Raw genomic sequence first — 23,544 nt, 5'->3', positions numbered from 1 at the left:
GATAATATATTCACTGGTTCTGGGTTTTAGGATGTGGTGGACATCTTGACAGGGGGCAATTATTCAGCCTATCACACTTCCACACTGTAAAATCATTCTTTCCCTTTTGTAATATTTTGTGGGAAGATACTTGGATCTCTGGTTCCCATTAGCAGAGAATGCTATTTAGAAATCAAGATCTGGGTGCTAGGTGTGCTCACTGCTATTGAGATGTCATTGTTCCTAGGCTCACTTAATAGAGTTAGAGAATGTGTATGTATGTGTATAGATCTACATCTATATTTCTATATTAAAAGATATTAACTAGTTCTTACTCATATCTTCAGTTCCACTCTAATACCACAGAGTTAATTCATGTTTTCTAATTTTTCACATATGTAACTCCCTTCTCTGACAGTGAAAAACTTACTGCAGTTATCCTTAATATATTAACTTACTTGATAATTCTCCCTGCATATTACCAGTCTCCTTTTCTGCCACCACCCCTCCCCCTACATGGATCCCTCTTCACCACACCTGTTTCTGATACCTCCTGCCACATAGCTCTCTCATGTGGATTCTTTCCTGGAAGCATGGTGATAACAGGGTTGGTGGGCTTCTTATATGGCAGCTTTGGAACATTCTATTATATGCAAAGTTCTTTTACTTACCTGAGATCTCATTTAAGGACTTTGGTTTTTTAATATTGTGAAAAAATTTTTATTTAGTATTAAGCAGCTGGACTCAGTTGAGATGATCTCAGTTTTGTTGGCAACATCCAAAGCATCATAGTCAGTAGCCAGTCGAACATACCTTCTTCTCTCCATCAGCCCTCATCAGGGTGTTGACCTTGGCCATGTCAATGTTGTAGAGCTTCTTCATAGACAGTTTGATCTGGTGCTTGTTGGCTTTGACATTCATAATGAACCCAGGTGTATTGCTGTCTTCTGTCTTCTTCATGACCAACTCCCTGCTCAAGGGGAACTTAATGATGACATAGTGGTTAAGCTTGTCGCTCTTCCAAGGATAAACGGGCTGCCTTCGGGGTGTCTTGAGCCACCCAGAAAGTGGGTAACATGCAATCTTCTTTTCTTTTATGGATGCTTTTTAGCACTGCCTTCTTGGCCTTCCAAGCTTTTGTTTTTGTCTTTGGCTTTGGAGTGGCATGGGCTTCTTTCTTTGCTTTCTATATGCCATCTTCATGAAAAGGTAGATTTTTATTTTAAAACTTACCTAATTTTTTTTTAAACTTGGGAGAGTTATTCAAACCAAGTGATTGTGGTGAGCTTAGTAAAACAGTATATGATATGTTGGCTTTGGTTTAATTCCTTTTTAATTGAATTGCAGATTTTTCCTGGGGACTAAAATAATACCTTTTGTTATAACTCTTATATAAACCTATTTTAACTTCTTAAGGGTTTGGGTGACTTTTCCCATTTAACATAATTATTTTCATATTTGAAGACTATCATTTCTGCTTGGCTTCCTTAATAAAGTGCACGTTCCAACTATTTTGCATTTTTTGTTACTTTTATAGCAGAAGGGAAAGGAGGAGAGAATTTCTCAGAAATTACTGATTATATAACTAAATATTTTGGGTTCAAGTCAGTTTTTAATTTTTTCAGTTAGAAGTTAAGTCTCACATGAAAAATGATTGCCTAGTAGTTGAATAAAATTTTACAGATAGATCATTTGTTCTAAGTGGTAGAAAATTTAGCCTATCTTGTGAATTTTTCTTAAAAGTTTAAGTAGAGAGTACTTTGTTCCAATATAATATTAACATGATAATGAAGGTTAGTATGATTTTAACTCTGGTTTTGCCTTCACTGTGGAAATCGTTGAACTTATCACCTTATTTTTCTTTTTTTTGACAGAGCAAAATCGATTAAAGAATATCAGAAAAGTATATGGAAGATGTATGTGGTATCGTTTACGGTTATTAAAACCTCAGCCAAATATTATTCCTACAGTAAAGTAAGTAATTGATTTCAATAAAAAACATACTTAGTGCTTACTCTTTGCTAGGTATCATATAAAATAGGGGTATAATGATGAATAAAAACATGTGTTTGTAAAGAAATTGTAACCTTAGTAGGGGTAAGATGTGATTAGTAAATTTGAAAAGTCTGAACAGAGTGGTTTAGAAGTTCAAAAGAGAGAGAGTGTACTTCTGACTTGGGGGAGGAGGGGAGAAAGAGAAGTCAAATCCTGAAGGAAGATCTTGTATATCTTGTGTCAGGATTTGAATTTTGTCTTAAAGACTATGGAGGAATCTTTAAAAGGTTATCGAAAGCACGGAGGTGACAGGGTCAAGTTTGCATTTCATGGTGATTGAAGTTTTTGAGCACATACTGTGTGCCAGGTGCTGTGCTAGGATTTTATATGTTATCTCATTAGTTTTATGTTAACTTTAAGGTAGATATTTTTGCTTTTTCTCAGATGAGGAAACTGAGACTAAGAAGATGAGGTAACTTGACCAAGTTCCTGCCCAAGAGGTGGTGGAGTAGGGACCTAGTTACCCTTTATTTTTGCAGGGCCATTTGCTTAAACAGGCCATTAGCATGTTTAATTAGAGTAGGTGTCTTTGATTTTTTGAGGCTGTCGGGTAATGCTGGTTAGCCTGGGCTTTGGACCTTCACCCTAAGTCACCAATTTACAGGTAACAGATGAAACTGAGGGGAAGTGAAAGAGCTGCCATTATTGGAGGACTGTATCCTGTGAATTACCTACATATATCTATCCAGTAGATAGAAGGGCAAGACCTAGCAGAGGATATTAGTAAAAGTGGATCCAGTTATTTTTAAAAATTGGTTTAGGGCTTCCTTGGTGGCGCAGTGGTTGAGAGTCCACCTGCCAATGCAGGGGACACGGGTTCGTGCCCTGGTCCGGGAAGATCCCACGTACCGTGGAGTGGCTGGGCCCGTGAGCCATGGCCGCTGAGCCTGCGCGTCCGGAGCCTGTGCTCCGCAACGGGAGAGGCCGCAGCAGTGAGAGGCCCGCGTACCGCAAAAAAAAAAAAAAAAAAAAAAAATTGTTTTAAATGATGATGATAGTTTTCAACATATGTGCCTGGATTAGTTCTTCTGTAGAGGGAGGGAAATCTTAGCTTTGGTGTTAAGAGTTCTTCAATGGTGTGAAACTAAAAGGCAAAATTAGTGTTTACAAGAGTAGTTTCATGTTCACTATGTATTCCTTGCTATTCTCATTTTTTGTTTTGTTTTTTTAATTTATTTATTTTGGCTGCATTAGGTCATTATTGCTCACGCGGGCTTTTCTCTAGTTGCGGCAAGCAGGGGCTACTTGTCGTTGCGGTGCGTGGGCTACTCGTCGTTGCGGTGCGTGGGCTTCTCATTCAGTGGCTTCTCCTGTTGCGGAGCATGGGCTCTAGGCACGCGGGCTTTAGTAGTTGTGGCCCGTGGGCACAGTAGTTGTGGGTCGCGGGCTCTAGAGCACAGGCTCAGTGGTTGTGGCGCATGGGCTTAGTTGCTCCATGGCATGTGGATCTTCCTGGACCAGGGCTCAAACCCATGTGCTGTGCATTGGCAGGTGGATTCTTAACCACTGGGCCACCAGGGAAGTCCTTGCTTCTCGTTTTAAATTAAACTTTTATGAGGCAGCAGGCAGATATTTTTGGCTTTCCAGTCTCTTCTGTTTTGGGCCTTGGTCAACACATTGTGGGTATCTGAACCTCAGTTTTCAAGAAAAAAACCCAACTTTGTGATGTTCTCTTTAATAATGAGTAAAGAGATTTACTTAAATAGAAGTACAGATTAATGAATGTTTAGATAAGGAAGAATTAAATAATACTGGTAAAATTTTAGATAAGGTCAGGAACCATCAAAACCTTTTTGCTACTTAACCTTGAAGCATTCTTTCAAAATTAAGTAGTCATTGTGTAATACTCTAATTTCTGGAAGTTGCTTAAAAGAAAAAACACGAGACCTCAACTTAATTACTGAAGCCGTATGTAGGGAAAATGTTTGTCTTTTAAGAGAGACCAAACATGTTTTAAAAAAATTGGGCACAGAGTATGATGTAATCTGTTATGTTTCTACCTTTGGTATGGCTCTCAGGAAATTAGAGCGTGGTTTTATTGGTTGTGGTAGTTTTCATCAGCCTGGGGATTCTGTCATTAACCTCTTCTCTCTTCCCTTTATTCTTTGGCTCAGAGAGCTAGATGCTACATGAAGAGCATCTAACACAGGGTGTAGTGTGTTTTAGGTGTTTTGTTCCCTTTCTCTTCTACCCTTGTTTGCTTTAAAATTTTACTTTAGTGGTTTTCAATTTTACTTTTATCATTGTTTTTTGAGCTTTGTAGCCTTTTGGGGAAGTTCACAAAACAAAATGTGGAGTTACTAAGTTTGTGTGGAAATAAAATATATTTTCAATTGTTCTTTAGCATATTGAGGGTATTAGCAAACTTTGGGTTTGAGTCAAAAGTTACTGTTTTAAATTATTTTCATTATTCATAAAATAAGTAGTTATTGTGTGCTATGTATGTGTCAGGTATTATACTAGGCACTGACATACCTGAGTAACAAATACTAACAAGTAAACAAGTGAAGATAATAGAGTTTGGTAAGGGTTGTAAGGGGCGGGGAGGGTGTGCCATGAAAGAACAGAGGGAGGGCTCTTAACTGGCATGAGATAGAGAAGATTTCCTTGTAAGTGAGGTCCTAGTTGAAAGCTGAGACTTGGGTTAGAGTTACTAATAACAGCAAATAGCTACCATGAATTGGTTGTTTACTATCTGTGAGGCACCTTTTAGGGGCTTTACATACCTAATCTTATTTAATTCTCAGACCCACCCTAAAAGTTGGAAGTTGAATTGTAAAAGGCTAAGCAGCTTGCCAAGATCTCTAAGTTAATAAGTGGTAAAGTTGGGATTTGACTTCAGGTAGTTTTTGCTCCAGAGCCTATGTTCTTAACTACCTCTCCCTAGATAGCCAGGTAAAAGTGGGAGTATTCCAGGTAGGCCTCCCTCTTCGTCTTTGGGCATACAGATAGTATGGAAAGCAGCTTGCAGTATTACGCCCTTAATAAGGTTTAGAGCATTAATTTGGTCAGATAGAAAGAAATTTGCATGTGAGTGCCATCTCTGTTTGTTACTCTGAGGTTAGTCAGAACTGAATAAGATCCTGTCCACGTGCTCAAGGAGTTTGCAATGAGCCAGAGGAGGAAGTTCATGGTTTGTGCCTCTTTGTGTCTGTAACCATGATCTCCCCATTGATCATCTTAACAAGGGTTAAGGATTGCTTCTTGGAGGATACATAATTTGAGTTGAGTCTTGAAGGATGAATATAGTTTGGATACGCAGCAATGGGGAATGGGAATTCTAGGTTGAAAGACCCAAGAGAGCAAAAGCATAATGGTGGGAAAAGCTTAGGGGACTGTGGGATATGGGGATTTATTTTGTTTGAAATACTAGAGTGATAAAAGTAAGGAGGTAGGTTGGAACTGGATCCTGGAAACTCCAAATACACACATTTAAGCTAGGTTCCTATCAAGAGAGCTTAAACACATGGAATGTTTTCTTTCTGTATTTGAAAATAGGTCACTTCAGTTTTGTTTGATTAGGTCTCCTATGATTCATTTATGTCTTTGTTTAACAGTTCCTACCTAATGTAACAAATTGTGATACAAAAGGTATAAAAAAATTATTCAATCTCATCATTAAAGATAACCACCATTAAGATGATTTACCTTATAACTGATTCACTTTGTTATAAAGCAGAAACTAACACACCATTGTAAAGCAATTATACTCCAATAAAGATGTTTAAAAAAAAGATTTACCTTCTATATTTTTACTTATAATAAACTTTTATTTACAAAGAATAGGATTATATTATACATACAGCTTTGAAAGCTGTTTTTCTAATTTAACAGTACAAGGTAGATAATCTTCCACAGCAAATATTTTTAGTGTCTAGATAGTATCTCTCTATGGATGTACTGTTATTTATCTTTTCAGTACTCTATTGATGGACATTTATGTGTGTATGTTTTCAGCTATGAATTATACCTGTAACCACCCTTTTATACTTTATAAACTTAATTTTAGTTTATTTCCTTCTAAATTTCTTGAAGTGGAATAGATGATAGTTAAAAAGGTATATACTTCTTTAGGGCTTTTGATAACCTTATTGCCAGATATTCCTTCAGAGTGTAGAATGTATGAGAGTTCCTTTTTACCTTAGCCTCTCCAACACTGATAATATCAATCTTTTAAATATTTTTACTAAATAGAACATATTGAGGAGAAAAGAAATTAGTTTTTTTTCAAACTATATGTTCTTTTATATCTTTTTTTAACCTGTTATGCACGTCTTTCTATATCTGTTAGCTAAAAATGTTCTATTGTGTGGCTATATCTTGGTTTATTTAATTAGTCTCCTATAAATGGTTTATTTAATTAGTTCTTTATAAATGGACATTTAAGGTTGTTTCCAAATTTTTACTGTTATAAACAAGGCTGCTTATTCATCTTTGCACAATTGACCCATTATTTTTCATAGTTTATCTTACTAAAAGTGTAATTACAAGGTCAAGAGCAATTCTTTTTTACATTAAATGGTTAACTGAATACTAAGTATTAATATATTTTTATCTAATGGAATGGGTCCAATAAGTTAATGAGTACATTAACTTCTTACTTAAAATTCTGCAAATAGTAACTGAGAGAATATTATATGCCAGGCACTGCTAGATTCTAGAGAATTCAAAGGTGAAAAAAGATGCTGTCCTTATTGTGTCTTACAACCCAGTGGTTATAGAATTTGAGTCAATAGCATAGTGACATGAGACTGCTTAAGATCGTTTTATGCCTTGCCATAGTGTCTTTAGAATCTTAAAGGAAAACCATATAGTTGTATTTATTTATACTTTACTTATCTTTTTTCTAAACAGGAAAATAGTTCTGCTTGCAGGATGGGCATTGTTATTATTCCTTACATACAAAGTTTCCAAAACAGACCGAGAATATCAAGAATACAATCCTTATGAAGTATTAAATTTGGATCCCGTAAGTAGTATTTTATATAGTCCCTTGAAAATACTCTGGACCCACAGCCTAAAAGAAATTGAGCTGTGCCTAAAGAAATCAGACTCTGGTCAGTTAAAAAAGATACCTAATCCATTATTATTCTAATGCATATATGTTTTTTTTGTTGTTGTTTTTTCTTTGTGGTACGCGGGCCTCTCACTGTTGTGGCCTCTCCTGTTGCGGAGCACAGGCTCCGGACGCATAGGCTCAGTGGCCATGGCTCACAGGCCCAGCCGCTCCGCAGCATGTGGGATCCTCCCGGACCAGGGCACGAACCCGTGTCCCCTGCATCGGCAGGCGGACTCTCAACCACTGCGCCACCAGGGAAGCCCCAGCATATGTTTTTTAAGCCACAGATGTTGATTGCCATCCTATTAAGAGTTGGTTTGTAATTGCTAAAATGTAAAAATATCTGAAGATGAGATGAGAAGTTAGTATATTTTTAAAAGACATTTCTAAGGTTGGTTTAATGCAAAGCTAGAAGCAGGAGGTTTATTTATGTTAGTTGGATGGGACCCTGTGTTAGTTGACACTAAGGCAGTGTGTTGGTGTCTTTGTCATAGAAATTCAGGTTAATCTTGAGTGTACCTGTTAGCTGACTTTCTTGATTGAACTTGAGTGATGGGTCCCAGTAGAAAATTGGTCTTTTAAGTTAATCAGTGGAAAGTTAGAACTGAAATGAATGCTAGAGATCATCTACCCTTTTTTTCTCATGGAGAAAATGAGGCCTGGAAAATTTGTGTTTTGTCTGGGGTCCCATAACTTCTTAGTAACCAAGGTGAATCTAGTGCCCTTTCCATTTTTTCTGCCATACTACTTTTTTTTTACTTCTAGTCTCTCCTCAGTAGATGGCTTGATCCAGAGACTCATATGATACACAGTAAGGAGTGTGTTAATCTTGTAGTTTTCTGCTTTGTAGAAGAAAAGTTTGCATATCATCTGAGTTTTCTTATTGTGATGATCATGGTTATCAAGAGAGTTTTTTAAGATTAAAAGGTTTGGGGGCAATTTAATGCCATAAAAAATCAATGTGAAAAATTTATTCATAGAAATTGAATCTAATTAGGAAACAACTAAGGTAAACTTATTAAGTATTTACTTAACATTAAAATATTGACAAGCAGGTGAAACCAGAAATTCTTCAGATTTTTTTCTTAGAAAGGAAGTTAACCTTTGATTTGAGTTTTTTTTAGCCAGACTTAATTTACTGTGATCATTCTTTGATATTTAAATGTCACTATCATTTTATTTTATTTAAATGGCATTATATAGTATCAGTCTAAAATTGTCGGTGCCTAGGGTACTGCGTGGCACATACTAGGTGCTCAATAAAATAAAATATCTTGGACAAAATGAATATTTTTATTTTAAAAATATGTGGGTGAAATTTATAGGACAAGGTATATATAGGATGAAAACTTCATTTTCTGTTTCTGAAAATATTGAGTTCAATATTTTAAGTTCAAAGTGGGATGGATTATGTTTTTACAGCATTGTGCTTATTTTTACTAAAACAAAGCCTTTTCTTTTAGGGGGCGACAGTAGCAGAAATTAAGAAACAGTATCGTTTGCTGTCACTTAAGTATCATCCAGATAAAGGAGGTGATGAAGTTATGTTCATGAGGATAGCAAAAGCTTATGCAGCGTAAGTATTATAGGACCCGTTACACATTTTTAAGAGTGGTAAAGATAGTTTTCTATTTGAATAAAGTAGTAATAAAATAGTTGTCATACACTTTTATTAAGCGCCTCATATGTTGAGTCTATCATTTATGGAACTACCTGGCAACCCTGAAGTGTTAATTTAGCCAAACCTTAATTTTAAATAACTTACAGTAGTGCTTTTGCCATGTAAGTTGGTTAAATTAAGTAATAAGTGGTGTGTTAATTGAGCTATTTTCAAAGCATCCTGATTAGAAGAGATATACTTGCACCTTGTTTTCATTTCTAGGCTTTTTGTTAGGCTAGATCTATTTCTTTTATTTTGGCTTATAGCTTGTCTCATTTAAACTATAAACTAAAGATGAGTTTAATTTTGGGGAAACAGGATAGGGTATATAAAATTTTAAGTAATTCCTTGAGTATTAATATTACAAGAGTTAAAAAGTTAGCTGGACTCTTCAGGAATCATAGATATATCCCACACAGCTCTTATGTTGAATTAAAGAGTAAAATACAGAAAAGATGTTATCTGTTTTTTGAGGACTCGATGATGTATATAATTTTGTAAGCTAACTTAAAAAATATAAGTAAATAATAGGATATGCAGATATAATAGCAGGCTGTGAAAGTGGAATGTGAATGACAAAAGTTTGGGAAATATCATCTTACGCATTTTTGTGCTTAATAAAAGTATATTGACCGTGTCTCCTCTCTGCCTAGCCCGCCCCCCCTTTGTGGATTGCTTGTTATCTATGTGAATATGATTCTGTAATAAAGCAATACTTTCAGGAGCTTCTGAAGTGTATACTACATTTTCTTTTCTACGCAGCAGACATCCTCCAGATTGCTGTCTTTCAGTTGGTGTCTCCTTTTCCCCTTTTTTCAGTGTCTCCTTTAAGCATTTACCCTTGTTGCACAAGTATTGCAGTGCCTTAGTTGCTGTCTTCAGGTAATTTAAGAAGAACTGAAGATTTCCAGAGGAAGTCAGATAGCCTTGGTTTCCCTGTACAATTGTCCACCCCACCCAGAGCTTTAGCTATTGTTTCTTTCAACTTTCTGTCTCCTAATCAGATTCTTTTCCCCAAAATAATTAGTAGTTTTAATTTTGGTGCTTTTGGTACAGTTATTCCCCCCCCCTCCCCGCCCCGAGTTTTCAGGTATTGTAACACTTTCAAGTTCATGATTTTGTTCTCAGGTTACTGGAAATCTGACTCTATATTGTATGGTCACTATTCTAAGAAGTACAGAAGAATAATATATGGCCTTTGGTTTTAACTCAGTTACATGTTCAAGATGTAGAATGTTTTGTATGTAAAATGTCTTAAATAGTTGATGGTCTATCAGACAAATGAAGAAGTAAAATGATTATGGGACCCAGAACTTTGAGTTATTGTAACTTGTACAAGTATAATTAGATTAGTTAAAAGGGTGCATTTTACTGAATATAGGTTCTGAGTGATTGAAGCTGCTCTCTTATGTATGTATAACTCTACCAGCCTAAGTTATGTAATTCAAGCAACGTGTAGAATGCGGTTATAAAAAACTGCATGATCTACAAAGTTTTTCAGAATTTGCCTTGGTTATTCAGGCTGGTTTCTCTTCCCTTATTCACTCATTATAATAAACAAGCTGGGTCATTCCTGTTTCTTCAGACCAGATTGTAACTTAAAGGAAAGGAGGTATGGTTATTTTTGAGGAGTTAGACCAACTATTGATATCTGATTCATTCTTCTGGATATAGTTGGGATTTTGCTTTTGGGTGTAAAATCTATGTTTAAACTACTTTATAACAAGTGGGCAGCATGATTTACATTCTTAAAGATATTTTGATTTTTAAAAAGTATGTTTTCATGTGTTCTTACATATGAATATGTAACTTAGCTCTACATAGCCAACTCAGGCCCTTCGCATATAATTTAGTGAAAGCATTCTCTGGGTTAGGATTTATAAACTGAGGTCCCTGAAACTGTATACAGAATTTATGTGTGTTTGTAAATGTGCATTTTTTTCCAGGGCAGGAGGGGCATAGGTTTCATTAGATTCCTAATAGGATCTATGATATAACCTCCCACCCCCAAAGTCAAGGGGTATAATCATATTTAGGAAGCTTTATACTCATTAAATTAAAAAAATTATGGGGCTTCCCTGGTGGCGCAGTGGTTGAGAGTCCGCCTGCCGATGTAGGGGACACGGGTTCGTGCCCCGGTCGGGGAAGATCCCATATGCCGCGGAGCGGCTGGGCCCGTGAGCCATGGCTGCTGAGCCTGCGCGTCCGGAGCCTGTGCTCCGCAGCGGGAGAGGCCACAACAGTGAGAGGCCCGCGTACTGCAAAAAAAAAAAAAAAAAAATTATGTTAGCACCATTGGTGTTGTTTAAGCTTGTTATGTATAAATTATACTGAAATCACATAGCTTTTAAGTACCTTAAGTCTTAGGAATGGATACTGAAGCACTAATAAGTAGCCCCAAATCAGTTGCTTTCTTACACTGACTTTTTAAAAAATGGATAATTCCTTTGAGTGTACAGGATGGTTACACAACAGTTGTACAGATGGTTTAATGAATGAGTTAATGGAATTTTAATCAGGTGTGTATGCAGGTTGAAAAATCAAGTGCTTCTCTGATGAGAGCTGTGCTTTATTTTGCAAAACCTAAGGGCATTGTATAGAGAACAGAACAGTTTATGGTGCTGCCATCATTAGAAAGTCAGGAGGGGACAGAGATAATTATTTTGGGGAAAAGACTCTGATTAGGAGACAGAAAATTGAAAGAAACAATAGCTAAAGCTCTGGGTGGGGTGGACAATTGTACAGGAAAACAAAGGCAAAAGTTTTTGAAAAACATCCCTCCCTTAGCAGAAAGGAATCTTAGCACCACTCCTTATTAACTTGCAGTCTCTCTAATAATGCCTTTCATTGGCTCCTGTATTTTACTGCGGCCTTAGGTCAAACAGTGTAAGTGGAGTTATAGTTGAATAAGGACTAAAGCCATCAAGGCTCTTGTTTTCATAAATAACCAAATTGATAAGTTTAAAAATATTTTCAAATCATTGAAAAATTTTGCAATTTTATGAAGGTTCTTCTGCCTTCTCTCTCTCAATTGGAGCTTTGTTGAATAGAAAATTCATTGTATCTTAAGTGCATATGTTCTGGGAAATAGAAATATGGCTAAAATTAGATTTGGACATAAACATAATCTTTTGCCAGTTGGTCTGCAAGAATGCCTTCCTTATGTTATTGATCATTTTGTGTGTATGTGTCTGCCTTGTCTCCTTAACAGCATTGTAAAGTTTTTGAAGGAATTGAAAATTTCTTTTAATGTTTTTTTTTTTTTTTAACATCTATACTGGGACCTGGAATAAAACTACTCTCACCCTGTGCCTTGAGCCATTGCCCAGGTCAGGGGTTATATTCATGTTAGGTGTTTAAAAAATCACTGTCACTTTCATATATATTGCTTGGGTTAAGAAGCTGTTGCTTTAGCAGGTATTTTCTTAGTCTTGCTGGAAGTTGGCTTAGGAGAAAATTGTGATCTTAGCACAATGCAAATGACCTTTTCCAAAGCAGTGGAATTTTATAGGTGCTATTATTTTTTTCTTTGAGAATGTGGTGCCAGTTTTGGAGGGATTATTATTAATCACGTATTAAGTTTATATTTTAAAAATAGATATATATCATTATTAAAGTAAAAACATGAACATTGAAGAAATTTTGGGAAATATCTGAGTGTATAAGATTTTTAAAAGTAACCTATAATCCTCCCTGCCTCCTTAGAAAATGTAGTAGCCTTTAAAGTTGCATCTTCTGGCTTGAACTGGCTAAACCTGAGAACCCATGGGCCAACTAGGAATTTGTATCTGGGCTCAATAGTTAGCATTTTCTGTTAATGCTGAATTTCTTATTTTCCTCTCCCCCTTTTTTTCTGATTTCAGAGAGTTCTTTTCTTGATTCTCTGAAATTATCTTTAAAAAGTGAGTTGGTTAGTTAATGGAGTTTGTGTATATGAGTACTTATTTTTCAGATGTGGCTTTCTAATTTTGCACCTTTGTTCCTTTTATGCTAGTTTAACTGATGAAGAGTCCCGGAAAAATTGGGAAGAGTTTGGAAATCCAGATGGACCTCAAGGTGTGGTAAATGATGATTAAAAAATACTGGGGTTATGATATGTGTATATTATAAAAATGTTAAACTAGATTGAAAAGAATGTTTTGATTTTCTTAGTTTGTGAATAGGAAAATTACAACCACAAGGAGTTAAACAAATATGTAAATTGAGTTCCCTTTAATTTTTACTTTATTCTTCTTTCTAGAGATTGGTTTGAAAGATAGAGCTTTGATTGATTTGATGAGGAAAGTAGTCACTGTCATTATTCTTCATTTCCAGTTAGTAGTTGATAAAAATTGGATGAATAAAATCTGTTTTTCTTTACTGACTAAACATTTTCTCATATATTCATAGTGTTTACATAAACTCAGGACATATAAAAGAATTTAAGTGTTCTGGGAAGAAGGAATTCACATACTTAGAATTTTTTTTTCTTCTGGAAAAATTTAAAGTTTCAAATATAAACCATGTCCATCAACTTTTGTGTAATGGAAACACATAATAAGATAATCTTAAAGCTTTTTTGGAGGGGCTGGGGGAGACAGAATTTGGGGATATAAAGAAATAAAACTGGAAATGGAGACTCTTCAAAAATATTCTTCCTATTTTAGCCACAAGCTTTGGAATTGCCCTGCCAGCTTGGATAGTTGACCAGAAAAATTCAATTTTGGTGAGTACATTTAAATAAGACACTATAATGTGTTCCCTATATCTTGGTAATATATAGAGAGCTTTACAAAGAAAATACTGGTGTGCTGTTTTCAATTTAACTGTGTATTGTGAAAACTGTTTTTGCATAATGGAGAAAAGAATCGGTTCCTATTATTAGGTTGTTGGTTTGGGGCAGTGTGTTCTAGTGTAGGGTTCCCACCACCCCCTCGCACTGTTTAAGGAATTCCTTACAGTTGTGGTGATTTCTTGTGGAGGTGGTTTCAGATTGGGTCCTACTCTTGGTTTAGGGAACCACTGTTTTTTTATGGTATCTACATTTATCTTATGTAGCGCTCAAAATTTAAGTTATCTTTTATTCCACATTTACCCAGGCTAAGTTAATTTTAATGTGTGCTAACATAATGATATATATTATATATGGCACTTCAGGAGACAGTAGGATATCAGACTTCAGTCTGTAATATAGAGGCTGCAACTCTTAAAACATCAGGAATTATCCTAACCTATTGTTCAGGAATTCCCTACTTCTCCTTTCTTGAAAATAATTATCTAGGAGCTATCTTTGAAGCAATAAAAAAATCCATGTTTTGTTTTGAAAACGGCTATTTCGTGTTATTTTATGGCTATTTATTTACATGTTATTTTCCAGGGTATATAGTTGCTGTATATAAGCATGTTTATTATGCTTGGGGTTATTCAGGGAATACTAGAGAAGAGAAAAGATAGTTAGCTACCAGATTTGGGATCAAGCAGTAGGACAGAAATCTAAGACCAATAGATAGAAATTACTTGCAAACAGAACATTATGTGTTCTGTTTGATATTTAGGCAAAGAAACCAGCTTCTACCATTTATTTTGAAGGCGCTAACTACTTGCCAAGGTGTGGATATAATACAGTTGACCCTTGGACAACCGGGGCTTGAACTGTGTGGGTCCACTTAATACGTGGATTTTTTTGATAAATACGGACTACAGTACTGCACAATCCATGGTTGGTTGAATCTGCGGATGCAGAGCCACAGGTAATGGGGGGCCAACTCTGAAGTTAGAGTTGGATTTTCCACTGCAAGGAGGTCGGGGAGCCAAGCCCCACATTGTTCAAGGGTCAGCTGAAGTTGGCCCTCCCTTTCGGCATGTTTTGCATCCATGGGTAAAGAGGCCCTACTCTTTTATCACCATTTTATATAAAGGACTTGAGCATCCCTGAGTTTTGGTATCCTTGGGGGCCTTAAAACCAGTTCCCCATGGATACCGAGGGATGACTATATATGCTGAAGGTTCCCTATCTGCAAAAGGAAAATAATAATGGTACCTTCCTCTTAGAGTTTGAAAATAAGGATTAAATGAAGTACTGCATGAGGAGTGCTTTTAATAGTGCCTCCCCCATGTAAGCCTCAAAATAAGTGTTCATGAACGTTGTCATAATTTACCTGATGAAGGCCATAATTTTTCTTTCCTTTTCAATTCAAGGTTTTACTTGTATATGGATTGGCATTCATGGTTATCCTTCCAGTTGTTGTGGTAAGTTCCAGCTCTTTTTATTAACATTTTTTAGGGAAGGGAATCGGTGCATGCTTTGGAGTCTCCTTATAAGATTGTAATTTGTATTAGAATATAATCCATTAATCCTTGAATTTTAAGAATCTTATATTCAGTTATACTTTAAAGGTCTTCTAAAGGTGACATCTCTTTAGTATGTTAAAATGAATCTCCTCCTGATCCAAAAATTACACACAGATGAGATAGTACAGATGTATTTAGAATTTAAAATGAAAATCTTCCGTTACCACCTCCCCCAACTCCATTTCTCTATCAGAGATAATCACTGCTAAGTTTGCTTCCTTTTCAGATATTTTTCTATGCATTATGTATATATACATGTGCACATTTTTTTAAAAATGTGATCTTACTATATGTATTGTTCTGTGACTTTTTTTGCTTCATATAGGGGTACAACATGTAGAACAACCTCATTTTTAAAAACAGTTGCATAGTACCTCAATATGGAGGTACCATAAAGTTTATGATTTTATTGTTTATTACTCTTATGACTGGTGGTATTCTTACTGATCTTACGGTTCCTATGGGTCCCATAGTGAGGCTAACAATTAACCTGTCTTGCCTTCTTCATAGGATTGTTGTGTGAGAATCCACTTGTGTGGAATAATGTGAATGAAAGTAGCATATCAACTATAAAATTGCTTCTACGCTTATTTGTCAAATATTTATTGAAGACATGCTATGTGTGAGGAACCAGCTTGTTGCTTATAGCAGTGGGTTGTTTCATTCCTATTTTGTCTTTAAACAATTTCTAGCTGAAACTTAAATGTTTTAATCATATATATGTAATGAGGTAGGTTGGTGTTTAGGCCTCAGGCAGCATAAATATTTACCAAATAAATCATTTGAAATATGTAACAAAGGCATTTGTTCTAAAGAGCAGGTCTTTTTATTGGTTTATGAACGTTTAGAAAATTTGACCATTCTGCATCAAAATTAACATTTATCATGGTTTTTATGCTTTATTTCTGGTTTAATTTTGTGTTTTAGGGCTCTTGGTGGTATCGCTCAATACGCTATAGTGGAGACCAGATTCTAATACGCACAACACAGATTTATACATACTTTGTTTATAAAACCCGAAATATGGATATGAAACGTAAGTAAATTTAAGTAACTGTGATATTAGATTATTTTCTGAGTCATTTATGTAGAGTTGATATATATTCAACTGGAGAAATTCCATTTAATAGTTTTAGGGATATTCAGTTCATTATAGCTAAAGCTGGAGGAAAATGCTAACACCCTTTATCATATGTCTTAATCTGTAGTTCTGTTATTCCCATTGTACTCAGCTATGTATATTTATATATCAATACATATTTTTTTCCCTCCAGAAATTTTATGGTAAAACTTCTTGTGGGCTAATTTTGTAATAATACCAGCTAAGATTTCTTGAGTGTTTGTCGTTGCCAGGCATTGCTAGCCACTATGCATGTATTAACTCATTTAATCTTTGTATGCCCCCATAAATAAGTGCTGTTTTTAAGCACATTTTATAGATGAAGAAACTGAGCCCAAGGATACACAGTAAGTGACAGAGCTAGGATGGAACTCAGGTAATGTGGTTCCCAAGCCCTAAACCAGTACATACGTAAAGCTTTGTTTAGCTGGTGGGTTTGCTTATATATCCTTGGTTTTAGCATTGGCACCATTTATATAGCTGTTGTTTTCATTCAGACATTTGAGGGTAGTAATAGTACTAGCTCACACACATTACTATGCTGACTGTGTGTCAGGCACATATGAAGAAACCGAGGCCCACAGAGAGGTGAAGAATATTGTTCTAGGTCATTCAGCTACGCACTTAACCTCTTTACCGTCCTGCTTTTTGTGAGGATGTTGCATGTATTTTCTGCTGTAAGGTAAGATTGATGACTATAGTGCCAGTCATTAAAGAACTTGTATAGGCCAACGAGAGTAACGCTAATATATGTGACCTCACATCATGTGTATTTCAAGGAACACTATTCCTACAAAACCCTCCAGAGTTCCATAATAAAAATTTCTGCAAATTACAATATATTGTAGTTTACTCAAGGCTCTGAGGAGTCATGAAGTGAAGAAACCTGAAACTCTTTTTAACTCTTATTTCTCAGCTTTATTTAGCCATGGAGTCCCCGCCCCCCCTTTTTTTTTTTTTACAAAGCAGTTAGTAACATCACATAGAATACTTCCTACTATAAATTTCAGTGGAACACATGCTTAGGTCTAGAAACAGATGCTATTTGTAGTGATTTTAATGCACCTAGTTGCTTCTGGGCCCTTAATTTGATGTGTATTTCTATTTACTTGTGATAGGTAATATTGCACACATTTTAAAAAGTGAGGTGTTTCTTTTGTTATGAGAGAGATTAATGCTTATTGATAGTGGAGTTCAGATGATTTTAGCATTGTGTGTGATTGGAAAACTGCCTCACTCTAGGATTAATCAAGTATCATGGGAGGCGGATTAATGGGTGAGCAAATTTATTTTTCTTCATATTTCTTTTGTTTTCTTAGGTCTTATCATGGTCTTGGCTGGAGCCTCTGAATTTGATCCTCAGTATAACAAGGATGCCACAAGCAGACCAACAGATAATATTCTAATACCTCAGGTTAGGCCTGTCTCCCAAATTCCTTGATAAACATTTAAGTATATAAGGTTAATGCTTTTTTAAGTATACATTTTTAAATAATTATTTTATTTACTCTAGCTAATCAGAGAAATTGGCAGCATTAATTTAAAGAAGAATGAGCCGCCACTTACCTGCCCATATAGCCTGAAGGCCAGAGTTCTTTTACTGTCTCATCTTGCTAGAATGAAAATTCCTGAGACCCTTGAAGAAGGTATTTGTGATTCTAATATCTGTAGGGTTTTAGTGGTACAGAAGAGGTGGATTTAATTAGACCTCGTGGTGCAGTGTTTTTTGGTCACTGTTCTTTTTTGCTCAATCAGATAATTACTCAAGGACCTTTTAAAAACAAATCTATATGCTACGTACATAATTCACAAATTCTTTGAAGGTATTAGTAAGTCAGATGTTTTGGCAAATGTTAAAATGTTGTATTTCAAGGTGAGAGAATACTCTCAATGAAAAATGTTAAGTCAGTTGCAGATTATACAGTAATTCCTGATGGCTTTTAAAAAAGGATTTTGTAAGCCTTTTGGGGCAAGGAAAAAATGGATTTTCACAACAGATGTCTCAGTCACTGCCACCAGTACCACCATCATACTCCAGCAGTAGTTACCAATGAAGTGTCTGTTTAATCTTTATTTAAAGCTTCATAAGTACTTGAAGCCATCTATTCTACTTAAAAGAAAAGCAGTGGATTGGGACAGTGGTGTTTCCAGGGATGTCATGAATTTGAGTGTCATCTCTTTTCACTTGCATTATTTCAATTGGAAGTTTTAAAAGAAAGTTATTATCCTTAGGGAATTTTCTTTCTGAATGAACCAACCCTCCCCCCACCACTTCAAGCGAATAATGCAATCAAATGCCTTTGAAAACAAGGTCAGTTGATGCTCAGTGATTAATGATAGGATAGGCTGCTTATGATGGAATCAAGGAGCGCTATTTAGGCATTGTTTATTGAAGTTGCAAGTTAACTAGTAATTCTGTTCCTAATGTTCTGTACAGATATGAAACCATCTCCATTTTTACCAATTATCTTAGAATCAGGGAACAGATTTTTTTTTAGGTTGAGTACCAACCCCAATGGATGATCTTAATGGTTAACTATTATATGTAGTATAAATGAAAGTGTCTGTCTCCCTCCTCCTCCTCCTATCCTCCTCTCTCCATTTGGTTGACATTTATTCTCAGTCTTAGTCTTTGGACTTACCCATAATTATAGGAATTTAGGTACACAAGAAGAAGAATTTTGAAGTTCTTAAATTAGTAAGATTATGATTAAATTTAAGATTAAGGCTATTTCCAAAAAAAAAGGTAGGGAGTAATTTATAAAGCCCAAGACCATAATATTAAAAGTTTGCCTTTGAAACATCTAATTTGAGGTAGGGTTTTCTGATTGATTTTTGACATAGTGCTGCCGAGGAGAAACTCTTGTAATATTCTGTGGTCATGTGAAAAATGTGTGTGACAGCTTAAATTTAGCATTCGTCTTGGACTACAGGTGATAAAGGTGTTTTAATCCTAAAAGAAGAATGATTTGTTTCAGGTGTTTTATTGTTTTGCAGATCAGCAATTTATGCTGAAAAAATGCCCTGCCCTACTTCAAGAAATGGTTAATGTAATCTGCCAACTAATAATAATGGCCCGGAGCCGTGAAGGTGAGGAGGAAGCATAATTATGTTGTACTTTTTCTTGCAAGCACATACAGATTACACTTCATAGTTTTAAGATTTTTGGGTGCGTAGTATAATTCTGTCTGTAAGGTGAATCAGTTTTCCCAGTTTTGTTCATGGTTTTTCTTATTTCTTTCCTGTATTTTTTATTATGTAAAGTATGGTGACATGTTCTTTGAATTTAATTTTTCATTGTTTTATTGTTATTTATTGTTTGCAAAGATTTAAAATACCCGTTTCCTTCCTCTGAGTAGTTTTAGAATTAGGTTAACAATGAGTTTGAAGTAATTCTTTAAGTGATGTGATGATGATTCATCTGACATGTAGCGTTTTTTACATAATGGAAAAAAGAACGAGGGAGTTTATTTATGGTCAGTAATGGAAAGAGAGACCCTTAAAAAAGAGATACTGGTTGTGTTTTGTTGTTATGGATGATGTCAGTATGTGCATTTGACCAAGTTTGTGTATTTTCTGTGTCTTACCCAGTAACTTTTAAAGGAAATTCAACACTGTGATCATAAAATTTGAGGTGTTAAGGATGTTCACATGAATTTGTTTTTGTGATGAATTGTGTACTCCTGAACATATAAAAAGTCCAGACCTGTTTTTGCTTTTCTTCTATTCTTTCTAAGAAAGGGAGTTTCGTGCTCCAACTTTGGCATCCCTGGAAAACTGCATGAAGCTTTCCCAGATGGCTGTGCAAGGCCTTCAGCAGTTTAAGTCTCCCCTTCTGCAGCTCCCTCACATTGAAGAAGACAATCTTAGAAGGGTTTCTAATCATAAAAAGGTAATTTGCTACTTTAAAATTAGTTTTAAGCAGTTTGTCCTGTCACTTAAAGGTAACATGAATGAAAATTTTTCTAGAAATGGTTACTGTGAACTTCTTAGATTTACAATGTTTTAAACATTCTAAAACTATTCCTCAAGTGATTCTGTTAATACTTTCTTGATTAGGTAGCTGTTTTATAATATTTTACTACTGTAGTGGTTTACTTTGGGGGTCAGTGCATTTTAGCAGTCAACACTTTCTTTTTTCTTTATGTTGCCAAAAATAAGCGTACTAAGTAAAAATGCACTGTATACTTTCCATTTATTTCATTTGTGGCTTAAAGGTTGGGCAATAGTTTATTGGTTGAGTCTGAACAAAAAAAATCAAGCATTCAAAAAACAAGTAGATGAAATACAGATAATTCTTATTTAGAAAATACAATCTGTATATAGATTATGATAATGAATCTTAAGATATTTCAGAAATGTAATATAAATGAAAACTTGAGGAAATATAAGAAAAATGGAATGAAATTGTAAGTTTGGTAGGAGATTTAAACACTGCTTTGCATGTATTGATATTAGACAAAGTAGGCAGAAGATAGACATTGGATTTGATAGAGTTAAGGCAGAACTAATAAATACATATTAGAAATTTGCATCAGAGTTCTCTCCTTTCGAGGAAGTGTGTTACTCTTATAAATTTGATCACATTTTAAGTCATAATTGTAAACTTCAGAATTCAAAAGCAGGTATTTCACATGCCTCATGAGCTAATCCCTATCGGTGAAAGTAAAAATTAATAACTGGCACCAAATACTCAGAAATTAAAAAACCCTCTCCTGAGTATCCATTTAGCCAGGCTGGGTTTTACTGCAATAACAGGTAGCTGTATTTAGAAAATAACAAAAATGAGAGTATTGCATAGTAAAACTTAAGGGTGCATGCAGCTATTACTTGGACATAAATTCATACTCTTAAAGGTTTTTATCATTAAAATTAAAAATAAAGGTCTGCAAACTGAACAAATCAAATGACAGTCATTCTTGCTTGGGTCAAGAGTTTATATGAATGTTATTATTTTTTTCCTCTAACTTTATTTTTTTCTAATTAAAAAAAAGTAGCTGTGTATTAACTTTGTAATAAAAAAAATTCTTAAATTTCCTTGGAGAAAAAGGCCATGAAATGCAGTGAGGTTGTATTTTCTGCTTTGAAATGTATATAATCTTAACATTTTTCTAAAAGTTTTTGGATTTTGTTTTGGTAAACATGCTAATAATTTTCCTTTTATGTAAAGTTATATGACTTTGGGATTTATTTTCTTTCTCTCTCTTTTTAAATTTAGTACAAAATTAAGACTATCCAGGATTTGGTGAGTTTAAAAGAATCAGATCGTCACAATCTATTGCACTTCCTTGAAGATGAAAAGTATGAAGAGGTTATGGCTGTCCTTGGGAGTTTCCCATATGTGACCATGGACATAAAATCACAGGGTAAGTGGGAGGTTTCCCATTGCTTCCCTTTTGTTAGATTGGCTTTTGTTTATTTGGCTCAAGGCCCTCAGAACACTTCATTTAATATGGAAGATGTTGTATACTTATTAGTTTTGAGAACCCTACTTTTATTATCCTCCTAATGGGCTTAGGTTTGAGGATGCTTCTGTTCTGTAGTTCAGCTTTCAAGAAGATCTTAACTTTTCAAAGAATGAAAGAGATTTCTAGATATAATGAAGGATATTTGAAATATATCTATTGTTAGTATAAGATACCTGCTTAGTTCTAAAATTAATTTTTAAAAAACCTAATTTGTTTATATTAATTAAATCTTGAAAATCACCATGCTCTGTGCCACATTTCATGTGTTTTTCTTGACTTACTTCTGTCTTTGTCTGCTTGGAGTGAAAAAAAATGGAGATTATTTTTCTATCTACATAATTGTCCTGTGAGTTCCCATTTTAGAGCCGAATATAGTATCTTAGTATGGTGACAGAATTAGAGATTATTCTGCTCCATTCCTTCATTGTGACATTGTTCTGAGCTTTGACATTTGCTAAGTTGCCATTGTGAAAACATTCTTGTGGGACCAAGAATACAAGGATGTGTTAGGAATGGTTTCTGTTTTTAAAGGGCTTGTAGTTAAGTTTATTTTATTGTTAGACTTTTGGGGTTGTGTGTGGCAAATGTGGTCTTAAAAAATTACACAATTGCAAAAAATGTTTTTAAAGTGTTTTTTAATATAAACAATATTTTCAAGTTCTTGCCTTAAAATATCTTTACTGTTGCTCAGAATACTAGTTTTAATTATTTTATTCTTACAGGCACGCATTTGTTCATATAGGTAAGATCTTGTGAGTATAAAGTTTGCACAATTTAATAGAGTGACAGAATCCTATTTTTATATCACTGTGAGAGAAAGCTGTTGTAGTCCTAACATACTCTGTTTTAAAAGACTTGGGTTTGAAACTTGGCTGTGTCGATATAGCCATTTTGTGACCTTGGGCATTTTACTTTATTTCTGAACCTCAGTATCTTCTTTAAAGAAATAATAATAATGCCTCATAGAGCTGATTTAAGGATTAAATGGGTACATTGTTGAAGGCATCTACTAGAGAGCTTTTTACAGAGTACGTAGTCAATAAATTATTTTTTATTTAGTAGGTTTAAAACTCTGTATGTTTGAAATACTGAAATACCAGATTGATTTGAATAAGTTGTTTTGCTGTTTGCCTTGACATAGAGCTTGATTTTTATTTATTTATTTTTCTTTTATCTTATAGTATTGGATGATGAAGATAGCAACAACATCACAGTAGGATCCTTAGTTACAGTGTTGGTTAAATTGACAAGGCAAACAATGGCAGTAAGTAGTCTGTAGTTTTATGCTTTAAGAGTTATGTGTTAAGGCTTTTATATTGTCTCAGTCTAAGTTATACATTCTCAAAGTCAAAACTGTTGTAGATTTGCAAATGTAATTTTGCAGGTTCTGTTAGCTGTTTTGAAATTTTAAATTAATTTTTATAGTTTTCACATTAGTTTTTCACACACACACAGTTGAAAAATACATTAATTCTTCCTCTGATGATTTGTTAATTCCCTATAAAACATTATAATTACAAGGTTGTGTGGGTATCGTTCTTAAATTGTAAAGTGTTATACAGAGATTAATTATTGATTATTGTTGAGAATTTCATTACCTCCTTTTTTTTGAATTTTATTTTGTTTGTAGATTTTCTGATAATGCCCATTCTTACTGGTGTGAGGTAATACCTCACTGTAGTTTTGACTGGCATTTCTCTAATGATGTTGAGCACGTTTTAATGTGCTTCTTGGCCATCTGTATGTTTTCTTTGGAGAAATGTCTGTTTAGGTCTTCTGCCCTTTTTTTTGCGGTACGCGGGCCTCTCACTGTTGTGGCCTCTCCTGTTTTGGAGCACAGGCTCCGGATGCGCAGGCTTAGCGACCATGGCTC

The 23,544-nt window shown here is 34.9% G+C and overlaps 1 protein-coding gene and 1 pseudogene across 1 annotated transcript in view; one reads left to right on the top strand and one right to left on the bottom strand.

Moving 5' to 3' along the window:
• The window catches only part of SEC63 (SEC63 protein translocation regulator), a 67,941-nt gene that overhangs the window by 20,001 nt on the left and 24,396 nt on the right, over positions 1–23,544 (top strand). Inside the window, exons 2-14 of the mRNA XM_024755209.1 lie at positions 1,854–1,953; positions 6,889–7,003; positions 8,557–8,669; positions 12,748–12,809; positions 13,400–13,458; positions 14,931–14,981; positions 16,011–16,119; positions 17,523–17,617; positions 17,717–17,849; positions 19,201–19,293; positions 19,941–20,095; positions 21,422–21,569; positions 22,853–22,935. Of these exons, the coding sequence (XP_024610977.1) occupies positions 1,854–1,953; positions 6,889–7,003; positions 8,557–8,669; positions 12,748–12,809; positions 13,400–13,458; positions 14,931–14,981; positions 16,011–16,119; positions 17,523–17,617; positions 17,717–17,849; positions 19,201–19,293; positions 19,941–20,095; positions 21,422–21,569; positions 22,853–22,935 (1,316 nt within the window). The remainder of the gene's footprint in view (positions 1–1,853; positions 1,954–6,888; positions 7,004–8,556; positions 8,670–12,747; positions 12,810–13,399; positions 13,459–14,930; positions 14,982–16,010; positions 16,120–17,522; positions 17,618–17,716; positions 17,850–19,200; positions 19,294–19,940; positions 20,096–21,421; positions 21,570–22,852; positions 22,936–23,544) is intronic.
• LOC112406340 (60S ribosomal protein L23a pseudogene) lies at positions 663–1,762 on the bottom strand (annotated as a pseudogene).

This window comes from Neophocaena asiaeorientalis, unplaced genomic scaffold (assembly GCF_003031525.2).
Source record: "Neophocaena asiaeorientalis asiaeorientalis breed wild unplaced genomic scaffold, Neophocaena_asiaeorientalis_V1.1 scaffold105, whole genome shotgun sequence".
Lineage (NCBI taxonomy): Eukaryota > Metazoa > Chordata > Mammalia > Artiodactyla > Phocoenidae > Neophocaena > Neophocaena asiaeorientalis.
The sequence above is the reverse complement of the archived record's forward strand: the minus strand, read 5'-3'. Positions and strand labels throughout refer to the sequence as shown.